We start from the raw sequence: 23,636 nt of genomic DNA, 5'->3' as shown, positions 1-23,636 counted from the left end.
TATTGTGAACAGTGCTGCAATAAACATGGAGGTGCACGTGTCCTTGTATATTGGTTCCTGTTGTTCAGGGTAGATGCCTAGAAGTGGTATGACTGGGTCGTAAGGGAGGTCAATCTTTAGCTTTCTAAGGACCCTCCAGACTGCTTTCCAAAGTGGTTGTGTTCCTTTCTTAAGAGTTTTCTTCTTTGGTCTCATTGTACGTGAATGTTTAGAATCCTACATAATTTATCACGTCCCGGTATATTTTATATCTAGCTTCTGCAGATGAGCAAGCTCACTTTAAAAAAATATTGAAGATGATGTACAGAGGGGTTACAGTCAAATACATCAGGTAATGAGTACATTTCTTTTTGAATAGTGTCACCCCTTCCCTTACTTTCTCCCAATTTTCCCTTCCCCTCCCCCCATCCCACAAGTTGTTTAGTTCATTTTTCATAGTGTTTAGGGAGTATTTTAAGTGGAGCATTTCATAAGCCTCCAGTACATTCTGGAAAATATCTCCTCGGGTGTATTGCCCCAGTCAGTGCCTACTTGAGCAAAACACTGTGATTGGAACAGGGAGAAAATGACCAGTGACCAGATAACAGAAGCCTCAAAACAAGAGCTCAGGACAGAGTCCAGATCTGGGAGGAAACTAAAGCACTGGTCACCAAATGTGGCTCCAGCTGTGGAGCAGCCATGGTTCATCAGACCATACAATATCCTGGCTTGTTAGGAACAACATTCAGGACAACCCACCTAGAATATTACTGCATCCTTCCAGGATCCAGAGACCAGCTTTCTTGAAAAATCTGCTCTGTAGATTAATAAATAATGTGGTATGGTCTGCTAGCTAACTATCATTAGCTTTGTTAGCCTGGACCTACCAATCTATGAGACCTTCAAAGAAGCATCTTTAGGCCCTTCAAGCCTAGGGTGAATGTGGTGACATCATGACGGTGCTACCTGGTAATTCTCCATCTGAGGTGGCTATTCCATCAGCAGAACTATGGCTCCATCCAACAAACACAGAAGCAGTTTTCAACTGAAGAAAGGGCAGAGCAGAGCTCCAGGGAAGCATTGGGCAAACGAAATAGCTTCGATCTGTTGACTTCCCTTCAGATTCTTAACTCTACAATGAGGAACAATCCAACTCAGACTGTGCTCAAAGAGAACGGCTGTCACTTCCTGGGGCAGCAGCAGGGCAGGGCTAGGAACTACACTGATGTGTGATTTCTACTTCCACTCAAATAACAGTAAAGCCAGCATGCTTAACAAATGCTCACAGGGAGGTGGCAAGACCATCTCAACAGCAAAGGGAAACCACTGGAATTAGCAGCAGCCTACATTTTGTCTGCCTACTTCTAGGCAGGCCACACATTCCAAAACATAAGCACATGCCACAGATCCTCTCCTGTGGACCCATGCTTGTCAATTTCAGAAGTCCCATCAAGTTGCAATTCGCAGACTACCTGTACAGCAATGCCCCACAAGACCTTCTTTCTCCCAAATTCAGTGTTGCTCAGTAAGGCATCTCTAGATGTGCCCTCAGTTCCTCAGCCAAGGAGAGGGAGCAGATATGGCCCCATCCTCTGAGCAGTTCTCAAAGCCCACCATAAAGAAACAAGCAGAATTCCTGGAAGCGAAGAGTTCCAGGAAAGGCATAGAGCACATCAGTTAGAAGCAAGATTGCATCCTAAGGATGGTCCCTCTGCCTAAAACCCAGGCAGACAGATGTTAGGTGCTCCCAGCAGCAGAAGGCTCTAGACCCTTCCCTGGCCCCAGACATTCTGAACTCACACATGAGTTTTCTCAGAGAAATGCCAGCCGGTGGCCATGCACAGCCTCAAGCCGCCAGCCACCCTGGGGTCAGTTCCAGGGGAGAAATTGCTTTGGTTTAGGGTTTGGGAGTGAAAATAAACACTCTGGGTTTTATAGGTTCCCCCGTGTTGGCTGCTGTTTTCCTTTCCAACAGCTGCTCAATCGGGCCTTTCATTCAGAAGCTGGTGGCCTCTGAGGAAGCCCTGGGCAGTGCCCTCAAAGCTCAAGGGATGTTTATCTGAGGGGTGGGGGAGGGAGCCAGAATGGAAAGTGTGACGTCTTTGTAGACCAGTGCCAAGCTGACCCTGCAGCCTGGGGTCCCCAGTCTGAACACTGGCTCCCCACATTGGTCCCTTGGGGAAGTCCCTGCTCCCCCCCCCACACACACACTCCCTGCAGGAGTCCCCAGCCAGCTAGATCCATAGAGGACAAGGGCTCTTCCACCTGGGCCCCATCTGGTCACCTGCCCTGCACAAACCTGCTGCCTGTACCCATCACCTCTCATGAGGTGGAAATGAGACTGTTAGTCCATTTCTTTGTTCTCAGGGTCAATTCCAATGTCAGAGCCCTAGACATATTTTCCAAGAAGTCATCACTGCAAGCATTTACCTGCTGTCAGACTGCTAATGGCAATACACTCCATGGCTTTGCAATGCTGCACAGAGGGCATGCTCAGGCCCCAGACCCTAAAGTCCAGAAGAAAAGTTACTCTCCCCATGCCTGCCTGGCTGCATGGAGCTATGGGGTAGGTCACTAAGAGCAAAGGAAAACAGCCACGGCTGAGGGTGCAGGGGTGGGTGGCACAGTAGCCCCCTCTTAGAGAGAATGGGCGAGAAGGAACACAGGCATATGGTAGTCAACTACAGAGTTTTTCTGTGACCAGGAAGCCAAGCTCCTGAAGCTCAGTCCTACTCAGCCAAACAGCAGGTTGTGGAGGGTAAAGGCTTGCCTCTAATTCCTAGCACGATCACTTGCCAGCTATTTTAACTCAAGCAATTTAGCAAACTTCTTCAGGTCCTCCTTTTTTCACCTGTAAAACAGTGGTATTGGAGATCTATCTCATTGGGTAGTGGAAGGGTCACACGAAATACTCTCAGCAGCTGCTTAGTTAGGTACACAGTGACACTCTATAAATGTCATTCTTTTGATACCTGGTACTTCAGGTTCAGAAGGAAGACCAGGTCCCTTCCAGAGGCATTCACCACCAAAGAGGGGAGGTTGTGGCAGATAGACAGCAAGTGATCTGGAGAGATCTAGAAAGATGCTGGCCACGGGATGAGGATACAGCAACCAGCTTTGTTTTGGGGAGAGTCAGAGGCACCCAGGCTGGGAATGAAGGATGACTAGGGGGTCACTGGGCTAAAAGAAAATACATTCTAGACAAAGAGGGTGTTTGATGCAAAGGCCAGACATGGAAAAGATGCTAGCAAATCATACAAAACTGGAACAAATGGAAAAAAAGGGCAAACTCAAGGTGGAATGGGTGAGGTTCACAGAAGTCACCTCTCAGGACTTGTCTTCTGCCAGGGTGAAGAGCAGCAGATTAATTTCAAAGTAGCTACACTTGAAGTGGGACAGCAACATGCCCAGGTATGACTTGGCAGGGAAAGCAGGACAACACCAAGTGACCTGAATTATAGGGGCAGCATGAGATGGCAGTGTGACACTAAAGAGGAGGGAACAGATCTGAAACATTCCGAGGAGTTTCCCTGGGCTAAGACAGAAGACACAGAGGAGCTGGAATGAGATGATCATGGAGCTGAGTTTGGGTGGGATGAACTGCTCAGATAAATAGCTATTTGTGCCATAAAGTAGGGAAGAAGGAAAAAAAGGGATGCTAAAGAGTCAGAAAAGAGTGGTGGCTTGTGAGCAAAGACAGGAGGAGCTTTCAGGAAGTATCCAATCAAGCTAAACCCTGCTAAGGAGTCAAGTGAATCATGGAAGAGGCCACAGGACCCCAGAAATAGCATCCAGCAATGACTGCACCCCACCCAAAAGGAGATATGTCAGGCCCCATTCCCTAGATGTTGGCCTATGGGCCCAATATCTCTTCTATCAATCTCTGAGAATGATCCTCAGCTCTCCCACCTACCAGAGAATGAGTCCTTGTCCATCGCAGGCAGGTCCCGGGCCTGGTACATGTAGCAACGTAAATGGTAGCGGTTCCCATCTTAAAGGAAGAAACAAAGATGCCAGGGTGAAGAGCCAATGGTGGCTAAGGGCTGGAGTTACAGAGGGGATGGGGACTGACCCTAAATGAGGGCAGCAAATGATACAAACAACCCTGTGGGAGTGAGCCTCTCAAGGTCAGGAGGAAAGGTGAGACACTTGAGTGCTGAGTACTTAAGCTAGGTTAGAGCTGAGGAAGAAGGGAAGAGGAAGGGGAGGAGGAAAGGCCAGGCCTATGACAAGGACAGTACAATGCAAGGGCCCACGATGTCCAATCTCAAACATACCACACATACAGACATGCACATACAGATGTACATGTGCATACACACCAAATGACACTGACCACAAAAATATACACAGACTTGATTCTTCTAGCACAAACACCTGGCCACATAATTCCATAAACTCAGAGGTATTAGGTTACCCACCCATCTATACCTCTGAGCATCACTTACAATCAAAGATGCAGGAGATTGTGGGTCTGTTTACACCGAAGCTCAGGGTAGACACAGACATGGAATCTTCGCTCCTGTCATCCACCACACCACCCTGGAGACACAAAGCTGGTCATGGGTCTATTCTCACCCCACCCCACCCCAGGACTGAGAGTTGGCAGAGAATATCCCAGAGAGTTAGGTCCTTAAGGTCATGAAATTCCTCCATACAACAGTGCTGAAAGGAGGGCCATTAGCCTTGGATTTCACTCTGGGGAGCACATCCTCTCCTGTAGCATTATTATACACCAATGTCAAAGCCCCAAAAGATTATGGGAAACTCCTCTGCCCCTTCAGAGAAAACCAAGCATCCAGAATGGACCCCGAGCTATTCCAGCCAGAGTTAAATAGAAGAAAGCACTCTAAGGGCCTCTCCCGGGGAGAATCAAATGAGGTTCTGCCTACTCAGGATATGTCCAGTGGAGTCAAAGTCTAGAAGTCCCAGACTCCCATCTCTGGGCCACCCACCACCTCTCCCCCAACTTCTGTGTACTTAGAGACAGTGTGCCAGTGCCAGGGATATACAGGCACTGAACCAGGTCTCAAGCTCTGAAGATGCCACACAGCAAATCATCCATCTGTCAGGCCAGGGCTTGGGAGAGTCAAGAGCTATGGACAGAGACAAGAGCAGGAGGTAGGGTGGGGCTATAGTCTGATTCAAAATCCAATCTGTCAGATAACTGTGCACAAATTCAGATGGCCAGACTGTTGTCTTGTATTCATCAGTACTAGATTCTAATATTTAGTCACAAGCCACTTGGGAGTAGAGGGCACTAAGACCAGGACACTCCCTGAGACACACACACACACACACACACACACACACACACACACACCCTTCTCTGGGGCATTCCCTCAGGCTCACTTGTCTCCCTCCCAGGGCCAGAAGCTCCAACCACACCTGCAGCCAGACTGGAGAGAATGACACTACTTACCAGACACCTGGTACTGCCTGCTCCCTCTATATTCCCTGGAACTTCTCCAACCCTATTTTTTCTTACTGTGATCCATCTCAGAGACGTCAGGGTATAGTAACAAGGAATCTCTGCTTTAATTCCTTTGCCCAGTGGCTCTCCTAAACCCACAGATGCACACACACCCTCTATGAATGCCCTGGCTTCTTCATCCCACCAGACCCACCCAGATTGGTCAGTCCCTAGGACTGTCCTGACCTTTGTCCTGGCTGGAGCCATTTCCAGAGAATCCCCTCAGACCTTTGAGCTACAAAGTGTCCATACTCCAGTCCCATGCCTCCAAATATGTGACACTACTGCCACTTCTGTGTCCTCCTTTCCAAATCATGCTTAACTGTTTTCCTTGTCTTAGAAACCCACTGGATGCCTGTCTACCCACTTCCAGCCTGCCCATCCCCAAGCCAGAACCAACTTTCTGACCCATTGGCTCCAGGTTTGAATCCTCCAGCAGTGTCAGAGTTCTGCTGCTCAGATCCTGGGAACCTGTCCTGTCTCCCCATCCAACACCAAGTCTTGCTATTCCCAACTCCAGTCCTCTGCTGCAAGCAGAACACTCTCCCAACACATGCTCTGCCTTAGCCGGCAGGCCCTCACACTCCAGCCCCTCTCTATCACTGGCTACCCTAGATACCAAACTAAAGCCCATTCTGGTCCCTCCAGGGCCACAGAGTGGCACCTTAAGTACCAGTAGGGGTTTCCCTCCATGTCCTTCCATTCTCCTTGTGCAATGTAAACACACAACACATATGCAGAGGTGATATGACAGGCCCTGCTGCACCTGCCTGGGCGTGGGCTCCTCCCACTGGGCATCCTCCTTTCTGATAGGGAGAACACAGCAAACATACACAATACACACAGACACACAGACACACACACACACACACACACACACACACACACACTTCCTTTGGCCACAATGTTCATATGGCTCTAAAACCAGATTACTTGGGCTTTAATGCTGATCCTGTCATTAACCATGTGACTTTTGTCAAATTACTAAACTTCCCTGAATCAATCTTTTTGTAAATGTGAGATAATTGCATAGTATCTCTCAGAACATTGCTGTGGTTGTTAAAGAAACAGAGAACAGCCAGATGTGGGTGACTCACGCCTGTAATCCTAGCTACTCAGGAGGCTGAGATCTGAGGATCATGGTTCAAAGCCAGCCTGGGCAGAAAAGTCATTAGACTCTTACCACCAATTAACCACCCAAAAAAGGCCAGAAGTGGGGTTGTGGGGAGCTCATGCATTGCCAAGGCAGGGGCAACTTCTTGGCTACCTGCCTACCTCAAAAAATCCCTCCAACTTCCCCCAGCTTCTCTCCTGCATCCACCAACCAGGTATTCTGGCAAGGTATGCCCAGTTCTTTATAACCAGTGCCCCCCCTCCCCGCACAACACTTGGCACTAAACAGTCTTCAGTGAAGACTTACCACATGAAAGAAACCATCTCTATGCCCTGAGCCACATGGACAGTGAGAGGACTAAAGGCCCCAGGATGGGAGCCAGGAAATAGAGTATCAGGCAGCCCCATCCAAGCCTTAAGAGTCAGTCTGACATGTCACACAAGGAAGAATTTGAGAAGCACACTTATACCTAGGAACCTTCTGTGGGTAAAAGGGCACAGGTGGGCCTTTGGAAAATCCCATGCAACCTCCTCTTCCTGAATGGCTTTACAGCACTGCTCAGAGACAGCAGCCACAGCCCAGGAACAATGTTCAGTTAGTGGCAGACCACAGAGCCAGGGCTCCCACTGATCTGCATGGAGCCATGCCACAGGGGGAAGCTGCTGCTCAAGTCTCCACCTGCCCACCCACTCCTCACACACGTGCACATACTCTTGCCCAGCCCTGGGGCCAGGCCCAGGGCATTGGGTTTCCCACAGTCACATTCCTGCCTCCATAGCTCATGCCTTCTACTCCTGCGCTGAGGCTGGCAGCCACGTGGTCTGTGGCCCACACTCTGTCCTGGGGCTAGCCGTGTAAGGAATTTTGCTGGTTACTGGGGGACTGGATAGTGTCCAACCCACTGCTACCCAGCAGGAGGCCACAGCTCCAGCCTGAGGTAGGAGCAAGGAGGTCTCAGCCTTCTGGATGCCAATGGACTCACAACAGGCCCCAGACCAAGGCCAAACCCACCAGAGTCTTCCCAGGACTGACCTCTGAAAACCTTAGCTGGGAAGAGGCTGGCAGATTATGGGAGACACAGAGACTATGAAGGGGACCCCTCCTCCATTTAAACTGACAGAGCCAAGAGGATTCCAGCAGCATGCTTGAGATTCCTTCCACTCCACACGTGGTCTGCCATGTGTGCTGCTCTTCCCTGGAGCAAGGGTGCCTGCCCTGAACAGGGCACTGAGGTCTAGATCAGGATCTCCTAACAGAGGGCAGAGATAGATACCACATAGACTCAGCAGACAGGGAAGAACACACCTCAGTAGCCATACCACATTGTTGGCAGGAACTAACAGGACTTCAGAAACTTGTCAGGGAGCTATAAAAACTTTCCTTGCCCCAGTCAGGTCAAACAGATGAGCATGGCACAGCCTGGGTAAAGGGCTGTGATCCTTCAATTTACAGAAGGGTTACTTCCTACACAGGATGGGTGTGAGAGCACACATCACAGGGTTGTTGAAAAGGACACTCTCATTAGGAGAAACTGTCCCCTGACTCTTTGCTTATGCAAACAGGACCAGAAGAACCTCTGAGAATAGTAAATACAGGGCTCTTATGGATCACAAGAACAGATTCAATTCTCAGAAACTTTACAGGCCAGTTGTTACACAGACATTAGTAGAAATTAGCTTGTATAAATTTAGAACTCAAGCAATTGTATTTGAAAACAAAAAGTAGTAAATATTCAACCCATCCTAATTGTGTTACTCTCCTCAGCTACATGGGGCGCATCCATGTGATGATATACCACAGTGTCTTAACAGTGGCTCTATCCATGTTGTAGCTTGATATCGCCACAGCAGAGATATTTACACCATGGAAATCAACACATGCTGCAAACTATGTGGCATTGTTGTTTTGTTGTTCTGAAGAACTGGCTGCTATGCACTGATCAGAAAAGCCTAAAGTGACTTTCCAAGAATTCACTAACATCACTGGTTCTTCACCAGTGGTCCCTTGCCTGGATGTCCAGATAATGTGGTGATGTGGGATGGGTCCTATAAACCCTGTTCATCCTGCCATCACCTGGAAGATTTTCCATAATACTTGTGAAAGAAAGTACAATTAGAACAGTTATTCCTTGAAATCTCTATGCCTCAGTTGCTGATCCGTGAGATGGGATTTCAAGAACCTACCTCCTAGAATTGGTTAAATGAGATAACGCATGAACTCAGTAAAAGGCCCTGTAACCCTCAATACCTGCCGTAATCAGGGCACTGATCAAGCCAGTTAGTACACTGTTGTGGGTTGTACTGGCCCTGTCAAAACTACTTGATTGCTACTGTGGCATAAAAGCAGCCCCAAACCATAAATAATGATTGAGCATTGGCTGTGTGCAGAAGAAGAAGGAGAGGAAGGAGGAGAGGAAGTAGGAGGAGGAGGAGGAGGAAGAAGGAGAAGAAGAAGAAGGAGAAGAGGAAGAAGAAGAAGAAGAGGAAGAAGAAATGACGACGAAGAAGACAACGACGACTTACTTACAAAAGCAGACAGAGGGCCAGCTTTGGGCCATGGGCCTAGTTTGTCCAGCCACTGCTCTGTAATGGCAGGTTATTATTTTTGCTGTACTATTATCATCCACAGATGATAAGTGAGAAAACTGGATCCCAGATCTGTAAATGTCTTCCCTGGTGATAGATAGCATATTAGCTGATAGAGCTAGGGGCTCCCTGCCTTCCCCCCACCCCAGGGGTCTTCCCAGCCTCCTCTTCCCCATCAGAGGTCACAGCACCTAAGCAGGGCTCTTGAACTGCAGAGAGTTAAGTGCCAAGTCAGGGTTGTGTGGAGCCCTGGACCCATTTCACTACTCTGGCTTGTCAGGATTAGAGGAAAACCCCACACAGGCCTGCAAACCCAGCCAAAGGAGAACCCTTTAAAAGAAAGAATAGAAGGCAGAAACACATAGACCTCCCTTCCCAATCAGGGCTGATTTCAACCTTAAGTGAAATAGCAGGCGAGGGTGCAGCCCCACTTAATTTACAGCTAGAGCCAGGGCTGGAAGCAGTTGCTAGATTCCTTGCAAAACTACCATCTGGGCCCTGGGGAGCTGGGAGTGGCCTCAGGAAACCTGGAGAGCCCCCAGTGCCACGTGTGGGCTGGCCCGAGCGTATGCGTGTGTCCCTCTAGGGCTTCCGCATCTCCACATGCGCAGGTTGCATTGGTAATTATGACAACCATATGTCCCATTTGCTAGAATAGCCCTGCTTATGCCTAGAGTCTCAGCATGCTTATCTCCCAGACGAGATAATAAATTCTACGACTGTTCTAGCAATAGTGCACACAGTCCCTTGTATAAAATGATATCCCATGGGCACGAATATATCTACCCAACGAGATGTCTGTGTGGTACACAAACAGACACACAGTCAGAGCCTCCACCTTTATTGGTATCCAGATGGGAGCCATGGACTCAGGGTCGACACATTTAGAAATTTTCCAAAATTATCCTTTTCTGTGGAAGCAGGAGAGACAGAAAGGCCTCTGCTTGACTGGTAAGATAGACTCCACACACACACACACACACACACACACACACACACACACACACACACACACACCAGCATGAAGCCAGAGATGGAACAAGATGCACAGTTCATATATGTGAAAACCCAAGGGAGCCAGGTGCCCACGCACGTCTATAATCCTAAACTACTCAAGAGGCTGATGTCTGAAGATCACAGTTCAAAGCCAGCATGTGCAGAACTATACATGAGATGCATATGTCTAATTAACCACCAAAAAGGCTAGAGGTGGGGCTGTGGATCAAGTGATAGATCATCAGCCTTAAATTTAAAAAGCTAAGGGACAGCACCCAGACACAGGCCCAGACTCTGAGTACCTGCTCCAATACTAGCACAAATTAAAAACAGGGATTCCTATAGTCACTCAGCTCCAGCCATAGCCCCAGTCATAGGCCTTGGTTACTAACAAGGCATAGTCCCCATAGCTCCCAGGCCTGCCCTTGTACTAACTCTGTGAACAGAGCCTGGGGCTGGGCACATAGTATGGCTTCATCCTTGTCCAGAAATGAACCCTCCCCTGTCAACACACATCTTACCTACTTCTCAGCCAGCTCAAATCTTAAGTTACTCTGCTCTGGCACCCATCTCTCTCTGACCCCTTTCCCAACATTTCCAACTCCCAACTGCTCTTCCCTGCCCTTGGCCCAGGTTGAAACGCTTGTCTTGTAGGTCTTCTCTACTCCAGACTGACTGCCAACTGACTGCTTCCTGGGTGGAAGCTGTCCTGGGTTAGGGGCAGAGTCCTCTTTAGCTGTCTGCCTGGAGTGTTGTCCAAGAGAACTTTTTTCAATAACATAACTGTACCATAGTTGCATTATCCTACATGGCAGCCAGAACCAGCCGTGTGTGTGTGTGTGTGTGTGTGTGTGTGTGTGCGCGCGCGCGCACATGCGCGCGCACCAGTACTAAAGCATGAACTTAAGGCCTGGGTGCTGTCATTTAGCTTTATCAATGCTGGTGCTCTACCATATGAGCCACAGCCCCACTTCCAGCTTTTTGGTAGTTAACTGGAGATAAGAGTCTCATAGACTTTCCTACCTAGGCTGGCTTAAAATTACAATCCTTGGATCTCCTGAGTAGCTATGATTTCAGGCATGAGCCACAGATACCTAGCTTCAGGTGTGATTATTGAGTATTTGAGATGTAGCTCATCTAACTGGGAATTGCATTTTCTTATTTTGATTACTTTAGATGGAAATTTAAAAAGCCACGTGTAGCTAGTAGCTACTGTTTTACACAATGCAGATCTAGGTCCTTGTTCTTCACAGCTGTAAAATGAGGCTTAATAATAGAATAGCACCCAACTTTCTGGGCACAAAATAAAATAAGGCAATGCATATGAATCCTTTGGCATGGTTTTTGGCACATGGTTAAATAGATTCTAGTAATGTTTATCCTCTTTGAGGACTTAGATCTCTTAGAGAAATGGATAAAACCAAGAACCTTATTTCAGAATATATCCATCACAAACACATACACAAAAGCACACACACATACACAGAGCATATTACACACGTGCACACACCTGCACACACATACACACACACACACACACACACACACACACACATTTTCTAGCTGATTTTAAAAGACTCCTGTGCCCAGCTTCTATAGAATGTGCAAGTTCTTCCTTGTTGAAATTCTCCAGGGCTGTGAGCACACGGTGCCGACCTGTCTCCTCTCTCCCTGCCAGGCTCAGGCAGCTCAGGAAACCCTTCCCAACAGGAGGACACTCAGGGCCAAGCACAGAGGCAGGGCTTGGAAAAATCCTCGCGCCTGGAGGGTAGGCCTAGGGCAGGGGCAACAGCATGGATTCCGTGAGCTCATCCCAGCAGCCGTCACCAAGTTCCCAGAGAGGCCAGTGGCGTCAGGAGGGGGTGACTGGGTGGGAGCCGCGGTGGTGGCTGCGGCGGCAGCTAGGGGTGTGGGGCGAAGAGAGGGAAGCTAGATGGAACACGCTATAATAGCGGCTTTGTGCTCCGCTTCCCAAGCTCCCTGGGAACGCCAGGAAGATTATGAAACCCGGTGTCTTTGGGAATGCCAGGATATTAGCTGGAAAAAGAATAATACGAAAATAAAATAATGCTCGGGATGGAGACAGCAGACGATTAGCAGACGGAGCCAGGGCTTCCCGCTCCATGAAGGGAGCCAGGCTTGGCCCCAACAGAAGGCTTCAGGGAAAGACTGCCCGTGCTAATGAGCAGACAGGGCCTGCCTTCCAAAGAGACGTCTTCCAGAGGGAGCTAGCAGGCAAGGCCCAGACTGCCATAGATACACAGGCCAGGGAGAGGGGGAGGGGGCAGGAGACAAGGAGCACCCAGGTCTGGTCCTCAGGCCTAGACATTCAAATCATCATCACCAGGAAGGCTACCTGAACACTACTCACTGATCTTCCTTCCCTTCCCTCACCAGCCACTCTGGAATGACTTACTCTCTGTCCAGCACTCCAAAGATAAGACTTCTCCAAGTTTATTTACACTCTCTCATCCTGAAATCCTCATTGGCCTAGGAGGTCTCCACCATCAAATTGGGCCATCAGATCATTTCTTGCCTTACCTCTCTATCAGGACTGTGACTATACATGTACCTACAATCAAGTACAGATGCCAGCCTCTCTCAGAAAAGCATCCAACAGGTGGGCTACTGTGAGTCCCTCCTAGGACTACAAGATGCACTACATCCTTGCATAGCCTCATTATCAGAAGATGGCCCTCGGGCCAGCCTCCTCAGCATTACCTAGAAGCTTGTTAGACAGAGAGACTGTGGGCCCCACCCTGACGCTGAATCAGAGTCTACGTCTTGACAAGATCCCAACTGGCTCTCTTGCTCATTAAGTCTGAGAAGCCATTCTTTACAAGTGTCACTGTTAATCCTTACAGTGATGCTAAGATGGGTGAGGAAACAGTGTGAAAGGCGAGAGGGCCCTGGCCTCAGCTAGAAAGCACAAAGCATGGAATCCCCAGCTTAGATTCTGCACACTCAGAAGTCTTGCTGTCCCACCACATCCCACAAGACATATCAGCAGACATCATGGGTATATGTGCAACAGCAAGCTCCTAGCCCAGAAAACATAACCATTCATCCCAAGATGTAGTAGACTTGACCCCCAATCCCTGAGGGAGGAATCAGTATGTCTAGAGCCAGAGCAAAGGGACCCAAGACTGTCCTTTGTCCTATAAAGCTGACCACAGAAGGGAGCATAGCATGTGGAATGACTGTATCTGCATTAGAACTGATGAGGATCTAGACAGAATGGTCTAGACAGTTATGAGCAAATGGGCTTGTGGCTCTGTCTAAATGCCGGACACCTAAGGATTTCTGAAAGTGTAGTTTCAGATTCCAGATCTGTGAGACTCACTATCTCAAACCACTGTCTGTCACCCTTGGATTCTCTGTGTCAGCCAAGTTCTCAGGAGACTCAGGAGTCTCCCCTGGATAGCTCTCTGTTGTATGTCACAGCCAGTCACATTTGAACTGTCATCCATCACCCTTGTACATCTGTTGACTTGACACTTGAGTTCAGTGATCCCTCATGACATTTTCTCCCACATAAAGAATAAATTAATTGGTTTCTCTCTTCTGGGAAATGTTTCCCCATTCTCCCAGTCACCACATCATGAAAGCTTGGCAGTGGGTTCCTCAGTCTTGCTCGCCTCCTCCTCCAGCCAGAGTAGCACCCCTACCAAGTTAGCCTTGGCAGGAATGAAGCCCACTGGGAACACTTCCGGCAGCCACATTGTGAACCACCTTCCAGCCAGCCTCAGTGTCTGTCTACATGCCTGCAGGACTCTTTGGCCTTGCTCTCCCCTTACCTACCTCCCTGCCCTGGTCTGCCTGGCAGGCAGCCACCAGATCTGCCTTCCTCACACAGCACTGCACTGTATGTCAGACTTGCCAGGGCCAACAGTGAACTCATTATAGCCCCAGGCCTGCCTTGCAACCTGGCACTGTCAGTGGCCCCACTACTGACCCTTCTCTCACTATGCCCCGCCACCTGATCTCCCTCAAATTGGCCCAACAGCTCTCACCCCAGAAGTCACCTCATCCTTGGATTTCCATCCCAAACTCCTGATGATCTGAAAACAGGAAGTTCTCCCTCTCAACGCTCTTCCATAGCTACTTGATTACAGGTCTTAATGCCTCCCACTTTGAACCAAAGCATTCTTCTGGACAACAACCCATAGGGACTACCTAAGACTCAATGAATAGAGTCCAGGGCATGTCACCTGGAGCTATTTACCTGGCATGGTTTCGAGTTTCTTTTCCATTTCAGAAGCTCTTCTCCCCAGCTTAGTAATATTGTCCATCACAAAGCTGGCACATGGCCCAGGGTAGCCAATCAGGACCCTCCATTCCTCCCCAGCACAGAACCTGACTAGGTGCATGACCAGGCAGAGCCAGTCCTTTACATAAGATCTGTCCTGGGACTGTTGAGAAAGTGGCACTCTGTGATGTGGTTTGCATCTAGAAGGGCTTAGTGGACTGTGAAGATAATGCCAGCACCATCTTCCCTGGCTATCATGAGAGAGCCACCGTGCGATGAGGCCAAGACAGAGAAGTAAGTCCCAGGGACACTCCATTTCCTGCCACCTGGCATCCCTCCAGGCCAACTTTCCAGAAGCCCCTTTTCTCATCAGCTCATTTGAGTGTCATCTCTGTCTGACAGAAACACATCTGGATTTTCAGTCCTGGCCTTCTTCGGTGCAGCCACTCAACCATCCTGAAGCCCAAGACAAACCCTTTCTGACTGAAACCAAAGGCAGTCACCAAGCACCAGCCTTTCTCCTATCCAGTCCACAGCTGCACCTAGTTGTTCCTATCTGGCTGGAGACCAGTTAACAACCCAGAGGTCCAGGACTTTGCTTCTCCCCACAAGGTCCCCACATATGTGGCCCAGACCTAGAGAAGACTCCTCTCTAGGAGCCGGTCACAACTGCTCTGACAGCTCCTGGACACCAAAGGTTGCCTCTCCTACACTGCCACCATAAGGCCTGCCTTCTATCAAGTCTGGAACTACCAGGCCGCTCTCGCAGTGTCTTCTCTTGCTTCCATCCCATCAGGCCCTGGGGCCTGCCCTATTAAGACTCCCAGAACCCACACGGCTGTTTGTCCCATGGATGGATACATCCTTGGTCTAGACTAGATGTACATATGCACAAACATGTCTAGCTTCACAGGAACAGCTTCAAGTCCCCTCAAGAAGTACAGTTGGCAGGACTAGTCTCCAAGGTCCCAGCCTAGAGTCTCCACAGAAGATACACAGTTCTGGTCAGATTTCAGAGGAAACATCTCATTCAGGCCTCTCATTTCCACCTCCAGTCATTCCTAGACCAGTAAAGCAAGAAGCTGGCTGTATGCCTAATCATCTCTTTTGGGAAGCCCATTGCCCAAATCCTGAATAACGCAGAGCAGACCCCAAGACCACCCACTATATAAAATAGACACAAGGTCAGGACAGCCATCCAGGAACTTAGTTTCTAAGATACATTGTTCCCTCAAATCTTGGGGGGGGGGAGCCCATGAGACATCCTGTCTCATGAGGATGCATGTCCAACTGAGGACCTTCCAGAGGTGCCAGACTTTCGTGGCTACAGCTATGAGTGAGACTGAGGCTTCCCCTCCTACCTCCACGTTAGGCGGCCTCTACAGGAAGCACTAGGTGCTTTGGCCCCAGGCCTGGGTCAGACCCTTCGATGCCAAAGCCATCTCCTTCCCTCTCTGCTTCCATCTTGACCACTCCAGGAAGCAGTGGGTCTTCCAGTGCCAAGAAGAAAGCTGTTTTATTTTACAAGGACACCCAGCCTGCTGCTCACTTTTCCCACTTGCCACCCCACAGGGATCAAAGCCAGGACAACTGGCCAACATCTGTCCAAAGGCCCTAACCCAGGGGGTTCTGTGCCTACCCCACATCACCCCAGAACAGCCTTGGGAAAGGGAGCCACGCCCCACCCAACCCAACAGGCACAGCCACACCTACCAGGGCCCCCTCGAGGGCAAACACAGCAGCAGGCCCTGTCTTCTCCAGGGGCTCCATGCGACGGCGCCAACGGCGGCGGCGAAAGGCGTCAGTCTTGCGGTACTCCAGGTGAAACTTCCAGCCAAAGAGAGAGGCGTACTCCCAGCCCTCGCCCTCTGCCTCTGCCTGCCTGTGCTACACCGGAGAAAGGGCAGACTCAGAGGCTGATTGGCAGGTCCTGGGATCTCCTGGACCCGTCTCAGGTGTGCCTTCCTATCCTGCACTACTCCCCACCAGCTCCCACACCAGCACCCTCCTGGTGGGAAAATCTGGAAGGACCAGTGGGAGGAGAGGGCTTTGAGTAGCCTAAGACCCCTAGATAGAAAGATCAAGAGGGAAGAGGCTCTGTAGGCTGAGGGGAAAGTCCAACTGCTGAGAACGCAGGAAGGGAAGGTGGACTGCAATTGTGAAGGAAATTGGGCACTGGGGCTGCTGTTTAGTTGAATTATGGGTGGATTGCATGAATCCAAGGTTTTCTTGTCATTTCCGTTTTCGTCTTCGCATCCCGGCTTATAAAAATGGAAGTAGGTCTGCGGTTCAGAGGCAACACAAAGATCTTGCCTCTCAAACTCAGCCTATCCCTCCCCAGGAAGGGGCACTTAAGCTAGCTGTGGAGAGATCTCTGATATGCTCTTGGAGGACACCCTTTCCCAAGTCTACAGGGACACCGGAACCTCCTGTCCCAGCACCTAGCAAAGAGTAGCTTGGGACCACTCAGTCCAGGCCACTGGTATAGTGAAAAGTCCTATAAGCCAGCTGTGTCCCCTCCAAGGAAGAGGACGAGACACTCATTTTTTGGTCAGGCTCCACTTCTACCAATTGAGTGCCCCTCTGCGGGGAAGCTGTGACCTGGTCCGTAGAATCTGAACAGATTGGTTATCAAAAAATCTTTGGCTCAGGCTGGCTGCTGATGGCTCACAACTGTAATCCTAGCTATTTAGCAGACTGAGATTTGAAGATCGCAGTTCAAAGCCAATCCAGGCAGCAAAGTCCTTGAGAGTCTTATCTCCAGTAAACTATTCAGAAAAGACTGGAAGTGGCCTGTGGCTCAAGTGGTAGAGCACTACCCTTCAGCAAAAGAAGTTCAGGGACAGTATCATGGCCCTGAGTTCAAGAACCAGGACCAGAAAAAAAAAAAAAAGAACTCCTTACCTCTGCCCAAATCCCAAACCCAGAGATAATCTTCTCTAGGTCTCTACTCAAAGCTAGAAAATGAAACCTGGATCATGACAAATGCTAAGCTTAGCCTGGGGAAATGTCTGGTTCTTGGCCCAAAATTCAAATGTATGCTTGGGAGGGATGGCTATAGACCAAGAGAGCCCAGGGAGACAGGCACTGAGGCTATATGGAACATGGGCAGCTGTGGACCCTCAAGCAAATGGGTATTCATGCATAGGCACTTTGGGCTAGTCTGTTCTGTGACATCTGCACATGTTCTAAGGTAAACATTAATGGAGTCCATCCCAACCCCTACACCAGCCAACACATTTTCTTGTGCATGAATCTAATTCTAAGGGGCTATCTGTTCCAGGGAGCTGTCCACTGCTAAAGAGTCAACCTCACTAGATAGGTATGTGCCCCAGGATAGTCTAGCATCCCTTAACCAATGACAGACAGCCAAGAAGTTATAAGCCCCTCTCCATTTCCTTCAGGTAAGAAGAGGTATGCTGTGCCCCCTCAGGACACATCCTTGTCTCTCACCCTCCTGAGAGCACAGATACAAAATCATGAAGACAAAATCATGCTATAGCTAGGAAGCCAGGCCTAAGGCACCTCTGTACCTTCTGGGGCTGTATAAACTAGGCTTCTCCGTGTGTTATACAACAGTTTGTGGGTATCTGTGTGTGTGTGTGCTAGTGATATGTGGGTATTTGTATATACTGGGTATGACCTACGGGAGGATGGAATGTGTGTGTGTTTATGTGTTGGATGTGACGTGTGGCCATATGCATACCTGCATGTATTTGTATCACACAGGTCTGCACCTGTGCCCCTGGGGCCTCCCTCCCCTCCACCACTGGCCGCTCACTCTCTTCAAAGCTTCCATCTGGCTGAGGTCCCTCCTGCGCAGGCGGACCCAGCGCCTCCGTCGGTGTGTATAGTACATCTTCTCAGCAGGGACCCAGTGCCTTGGCTTCCGGTCCGGGGGAATAGTGATGCTGTACTCCCAGCCTAGGGAAGAGGCAAGTGTCACTCACTGTCCAGCTCCTCATGTCTTCTGGCCAACATGCACACAGACTCAGAGGCATGCACATGGTAGGGATGCTTCCTACCTTGCTCATCAACGGCCCGATTGAGGTCTGTGGACCATTCTTCATCTTCCCACTTCCAGCCCACTGGACACTCGATGTCATCCTTAGGAAGCACCTTCTCCCCATTCTCAGGACAAAATAGAATAGATAAGGGTCAGAAGATACTAATAGACCTTTTCAGGATCCCAGAAAAGAAGCTCCAGACAGAGGGTAGAGCTTGTGTGAATAAAAATCACCATCCTTCTGGAAACCAGAGCATGGAGGCTCAGTAGGTAGAATCAGGGCAGAAAATCTCCCAGCCTTCCTTGAGCTCTCTTGGGACTAAAATGTCCAAGGTACCAGGGAAAACTGATCCTACTCCCACCCCACCCGTTGACATTCCCCTTACAACATCAGTGTAGTTGTCACTCATGTAGATCCACTGGCCTCCAGGGAGCCGGGTCTGGTTCTCAAACACTTCCTCCACGAAGCTCAGATGACCAGCATCAGCATCATGAAGCAAGCTATGGGAAAGGACCAGTCAGAGCCATACTAACGAGACCCCTACTCATCCACTACCACAGAGCAGTGCACAGACCTGATTATAGGTAAAGGACCATGTTGCTAGAGCTAAAGAAAAAGAGACCAAACACCCCAAATCTGGTAAGACAGTTAAATCCCAATAGATATTTATAGAAATGTAAAATGTTACCAAGCTATGCCCTTAAGCTTTGAGTGCTTGACTGTATAGGTTACATTTTATATATTTTTTAAGTTGTTGAACGTTGGCTAAATAGGGAGAGGAGAAAAGGATAGAGCTGGCCAAAGTGGAAGGGGAAGCCAGTATAAATCTGGGAAGGGCTGAGAGAAAGGACCACCCAGGGGTGGATAAGCCGCCAGGAACACAAAGGGTCGCCTGTGCAAGGTGCAAGGGTCTTAGTCATGGTATCATGGAAGACAAGTCCACATCACTGGGAACAAAATTCAAGGGAGACTTAATAATGAAGGACTTTCTGAGTGTTAAAAGCCTTCCAGAAAGAACGCTGCCTAGTGAACCCCAGTCAAGTCCAAGTGGCAGTTTCCATTGCCAGTGCATGTGCAGGCAGAGGGACTGACAGAGCAGAGGTTTTCAGAGAAAGGGCCAGGGCAGAGAAAGTGGTCACTGGTGGCAGCCTTGCCCGTGACTCACGTCTTCTCTGGACACACGAACCAATCTCCTGCCCAGGCCCATCCAGTCGAGGGACGGAAGCTGTCCTTGGGTAGCTTGATCTTGCCCGTGACATCAGAAAACTTGGGGTATGTGAGGCCCGTTGTGCCCCAGTTTCCAACCAAGGCCAGCTTGGTCTGGTTCTCATACTGTAGGGTGAGGAGAAGTGAGGGAGAAGTGAGAAGCTCCAGGCGGGCAGGGAGTGATGAAGGGGTCAAAGGTGGGCTTGGCAAGCACTCACCGTTTCAGCAAAGACAGAGAGCTTCCCCTCAGCAAACTGGTTGAACTCCTTCTCATCCACAGAGAGCCCAAACCAGAGCTTGACTCGTATCTGCACTGGCATTCTGGCTCCAGGCACTGCCTCCATTGGATACTGGATGTCAGAAAAGCACAGAAACCCAGGTCCTTCTTCAGGATAAGCCTAACCAAAACCTGGGCTCACCAGACCAAAACCCCATCCATGAGCCCTCTGCAGATAGGGCCATATATAGACCAGAATCCCTCCTCTCCCCGCTCCTGCCATTGCATTTCCATTCTCTTCTAGAACCTGTTCAGAGATACTTTGGGCTTCAGTGGAAATGGTTATCTGCTCTGTCCAATATGGTGGCCACTGACCACTTAAAATGTGGCAGTGTGACTGAGGAACTGAACTCTTATTAGTTTTATTTGATTAATTTAAATGTAAATATCTATATATGACTTCCATATTGGACAATACCATGCTAGAATTTGTCTCTAAAGGAGAAACCATGATACAGATCTAGAAGAGAAAGAAATGCAAACCACTTCATTTCATTCTCAGCATATTATATTTTGTCTAGACACTAGTAGATCATCTAATACCCCTATGTTTTCAAGTGCTTATCAGCCTGATAACCACTATTGTTTCAACTGCTTTTTATCCTGAAATGTTCAGAGGTGCTGCCAAAATGAAATGACCACAACAACCCAACATTTTAAAAAATAATAATTCTCTACAATTAAATCCATCCATTTGACTGAAAACAAAGATCAGATGTGGCCTAAAGAAGTGAAGTTTCCCACTCTTAGAATAACACACTGGCCCCCAGAGGCGGTAACACCTAAATTGCCCAGATCTGGTGTGCAGAAGCTCCCCAGGAGGGGACAGGGAGCTGAGGGTAAGGAGAAGCAAATTTGAGTGGGTTCAGAAAAGGAAAGTGAGGTGTCATAGTAAGAGGTGCAAAGCTGATGAGGAAGGAGTGGACTCCTGGAGGGAGACAGGAAAGGTTTAGGAGGAGGTGCCAGTCATTTCCCAGGTCTTCTTTTGGTTCCTCCTGGGTGTTCCTTAAGGAACACCCCCCCATCCCATGTGACACTCCTTGAAAGTGCCCCCCATGGAAGTTCACTTCAGCTGTCCTCTCCATGAGATGGTTAGCTGCCTTCTCCCCCCACCCCCAAGCCACCAGCCCCAGACATGGCAGGAATGCCTGACCCCACCCCCCTCTTCCTCATCCACCCCAATCTCTCCCTGCCCTCCCCCAGACGGGGCCAGCCTGCCTAACCCAAAATAGCAACAGCAAATAAAGAAATGTCTAGTTTGGGGCTTCTCTCCTTTTCTGCTGGTGCTCATTTTTTCCAACTTTGGTTTAAGTTAAGAAACACCAATGTTTTCTTGGTCTCTACTTGCTGCCAACATTTTTGTAGAGCTTGCTCAGGAGCTCCTGGCGGGGCTCATAAACTCAGTGGGGAAGACTTCGAGAAACAATTCTATATCTTTTTTTGCTTTGGAGTCAGGGGAATATTTCAGTTTGCATTTCCCTAAGGCTTCAAGGTCAAGAGGTGAGAGCCAGAGAGCAATAGTTGCAATGCACGACGTCCTCACTCCTGTCTGCTCCCACCTCCCTGACCAGCCCATTAGAGGCGGCCGCTCTTTGACGTCTCTTTCCATCCTTATGGGAAGAGGTTACACTTTGGAGGGAGATTTGTGGTCAGGATTTAAGGGTAGAGTCCCACAGGGGACGTCCCCTGGATAGCAGGTGAGCAGGTGAGATAAAGAAGTCTGCTGGCCAACAAACACAGATGATGGGGGTGGGGAGGAAGGGGAGGCGAGGTCCTGCATGCAAATATATCCTCAGTTCATTCCTGGTCTTCAGGTAGCCTCCAATGATAGCACTTGGTGGGCAAGGAGGTCCCAAGAGAAGGATGAGAGAAATTGGAAAATAAAATGATATACGTTGAGCACTTAGTTCAAGACCGTTACCTGTGTTACCTAATTCAGTTCTCAAAGCCTATGAAGTAGGAAGCTCCACCCCCATTTTACAGGTAAGAAGAGAGCAGGTAGTTCAAAAAGGTTAGGCACAGAGTTCCAGCCAGCCCTGGAAACCTCTCCACGCAGGCTGTGCTGCTGAAACCTGCCCTCTCCACCCCATCCCAGGGGGCAACAAAATGGGCTGGCCAGGGTAGGAATGGGTCGACCAGCAGTCAACAAAAGGCTCTGTCTAGATGGCTGGAGACTAAGTTTGGCCAGGAATGACTTCCTGGAAGAGATGAGATGGGAGTGGAGATGCAGAGAAGGAGAAGATTAGAGCAAAGAGGCTTTGGGGAGATGGAACAGGCTGGGATGGAACAGCTTTCAGGAAGGGAGCTTCCCATCAGCCTAAGTAGCTGTGTCATCTTCACACTATGTTCCAAACACTTTGGTCACAGCCCTGACCAAAGAAGCCCTGGCTTCATGTCCCCATATTAACCCAGAGAGGAGAAGGAGGGTTCCCTCCTCCAACCACTCACTTTTACATAGCCACTCTGATGGACGGGTCTCAGATACCCCCCTACCCTGCTCCTGCAGATGACTTGGGGCCACACATTTATTTCTAGCACCGTGATTCCAACTCCAACCTGCTAACCTTGGGAACTGTGTGCGTGGAGTCTGGCTGGAGACTACATGGATAGAATAACTACTTTTCCTCTATCCAAAGACCCCCGTCCCCTTCCGAGACCAGAACCCAGGATTTCTACAACAGGTCCAGAACTGGAAGAAATAGAAGATAGGCCTTGCACGAGAAAATATGATCATAACTCACTTTTAGAAAGATTGTCTGCAGCTTCCCACAATTCCTGCCACAATAGTTGGCACCACGTCGGGAGAAGATGATTTCATGAGCGGGTATCCGCTGGTAGGCCACACGCTTGTCTCCCTGCAGCATCCATATGATGATGTCCGGCAGGCTGTTTTGGGGCTAGAGAGGATGGCAGTCAGGGGGCAACAGTGACATGTCCATGCCCACACCTCATAGTGATACTATGAGCTGACTCTGACTCAAAAGCTGCAAGATCTCACCTTCTGAGACTTCCATCCACATACTTACACACTGCCTACTTGCCTACTCCTGGCCCTCCCCTTGCTGCATGGGTGTCTGAGCCCCCAAAGGAGAAGATGAGAGAAAGAGAGAGAGAGAGAGAGCCTGCCAAAACTTACTGAGTGAGCATGGGATTCTGGGAAAAGACTGCATGCCTGAGCACAAGGGTTTGGTTCATAAGTCCCCTCTACTCAGTAAATGTTACCAGGGGCAAACATTCCACTTAAGATGCCAGCCCCTAAGGTCCTTTCCAGAGGCCTTCCCAAAGGACCTTAAGTTTTCCTCCTGGTAAGAGCAGTGCCTTAGGGTCCAGGGACTCTGAAAGATGTAGACAAGCCCAGGACACAACTCCAAGGCCTCTGAGCCCTTGGGGATATAGCAGCGAGTGGCAGCTGCTTCTACTGCACACGCTGGAGAAAGGCTGTTTGGGGACACATCCTCCATCCAACCCTGTTGTTGGACCCACACTTCCAGATCATTCACTGATGCATGGCAGTACCCACTTGACAAGAAAGAAAGTTTAGGCTTAGAGAGGGAAGGAACCAACTTAATTTTTCCTGACTCAACTATTATACCGAGGCCTTGCAAACTGAGGAGCCCAAAGCAGCAGCAGCTCCTGAGAGCCCAGGCCTGGGGGTTAAGAACACTGAACATTATGATGCATACACATGTGTGAGTGGTAGTCTTTCAGTCCCATTAAAGTCATCACCCTGTTTGTCCCTATCTCCTACCA

General features: G+C 49.3%; 1 protein-coding gene across 1 annotated transcript in view; it reads right to left on the bottom strand.

Annotated features, from left to right (window-relative positions):
• Window positions 1-23,636, bottom strand: part of Dysf (dysferlin) — a 209,293-nt gene that overhangs the window by 97,125 nt on the left and 88,532 nt on the right. Inside the window, exons 24-33 of the mRNA XM_013035761.1 lie at window positions 22,628-22,783; window positions 19,828-19,959; window positions 19,569-19,735; window positions 18,789-18,903; window positions 18,422-18,527; window positions 18,178-18,320; window positions 16,110-16,283; window positions 4,428-4,521; window positions 3,893-3,970; window positions 2,952-3,043 (exon numbers count right to left, since the gene is read on the bottom strand). Coding sequence (XP_012891215.1) covers window positions 2,952-3,043; window positions 3,893-3,970; window positions 4,428-4,521; window positions 16,110-16,283; window positions 18,178-18,320; window positions 18,422-18,527; window positions 18,789-18,903; window positions 19,569-19,735; window positions 19,828-19,959; window positions 22,628-22,783 — 1,257 coding nt within the window. The remainder of the gene's footprint in view (window positions 1-2,951; window positions 3,044-3,892; window positions 3,971-4,427; window positions 4,522-16,109; window positions 16,284-18,177; window positions 18,321-18,421; window positions 18,528-18,788; window positions 18,904-19,568; window positions 19,736-19,827; window positions 19,960-22,627; window positions 22,784-23,636) is intronic.

Source organism: Dipodomys ordii, unplaced genomic scaffold (genome assembly GCF_000151885.1).
Source record: "Dipodomys ordii isolate 6190 unplaced genomic scaffold, Dord_2.0 Scaffold220, whole genome shotgun sequence".
NCBI lineage: Eukaryota > Metazoa > Chordata > Mammalia > Rodentia > Heteromyidae > Dipodomys > Dipodomys ordii.
The sequence above is the reverse complement of the archived record's forward strand: the minus strand, read 5'-3'. Positions and strand labels throughout refer to the sequence as shown.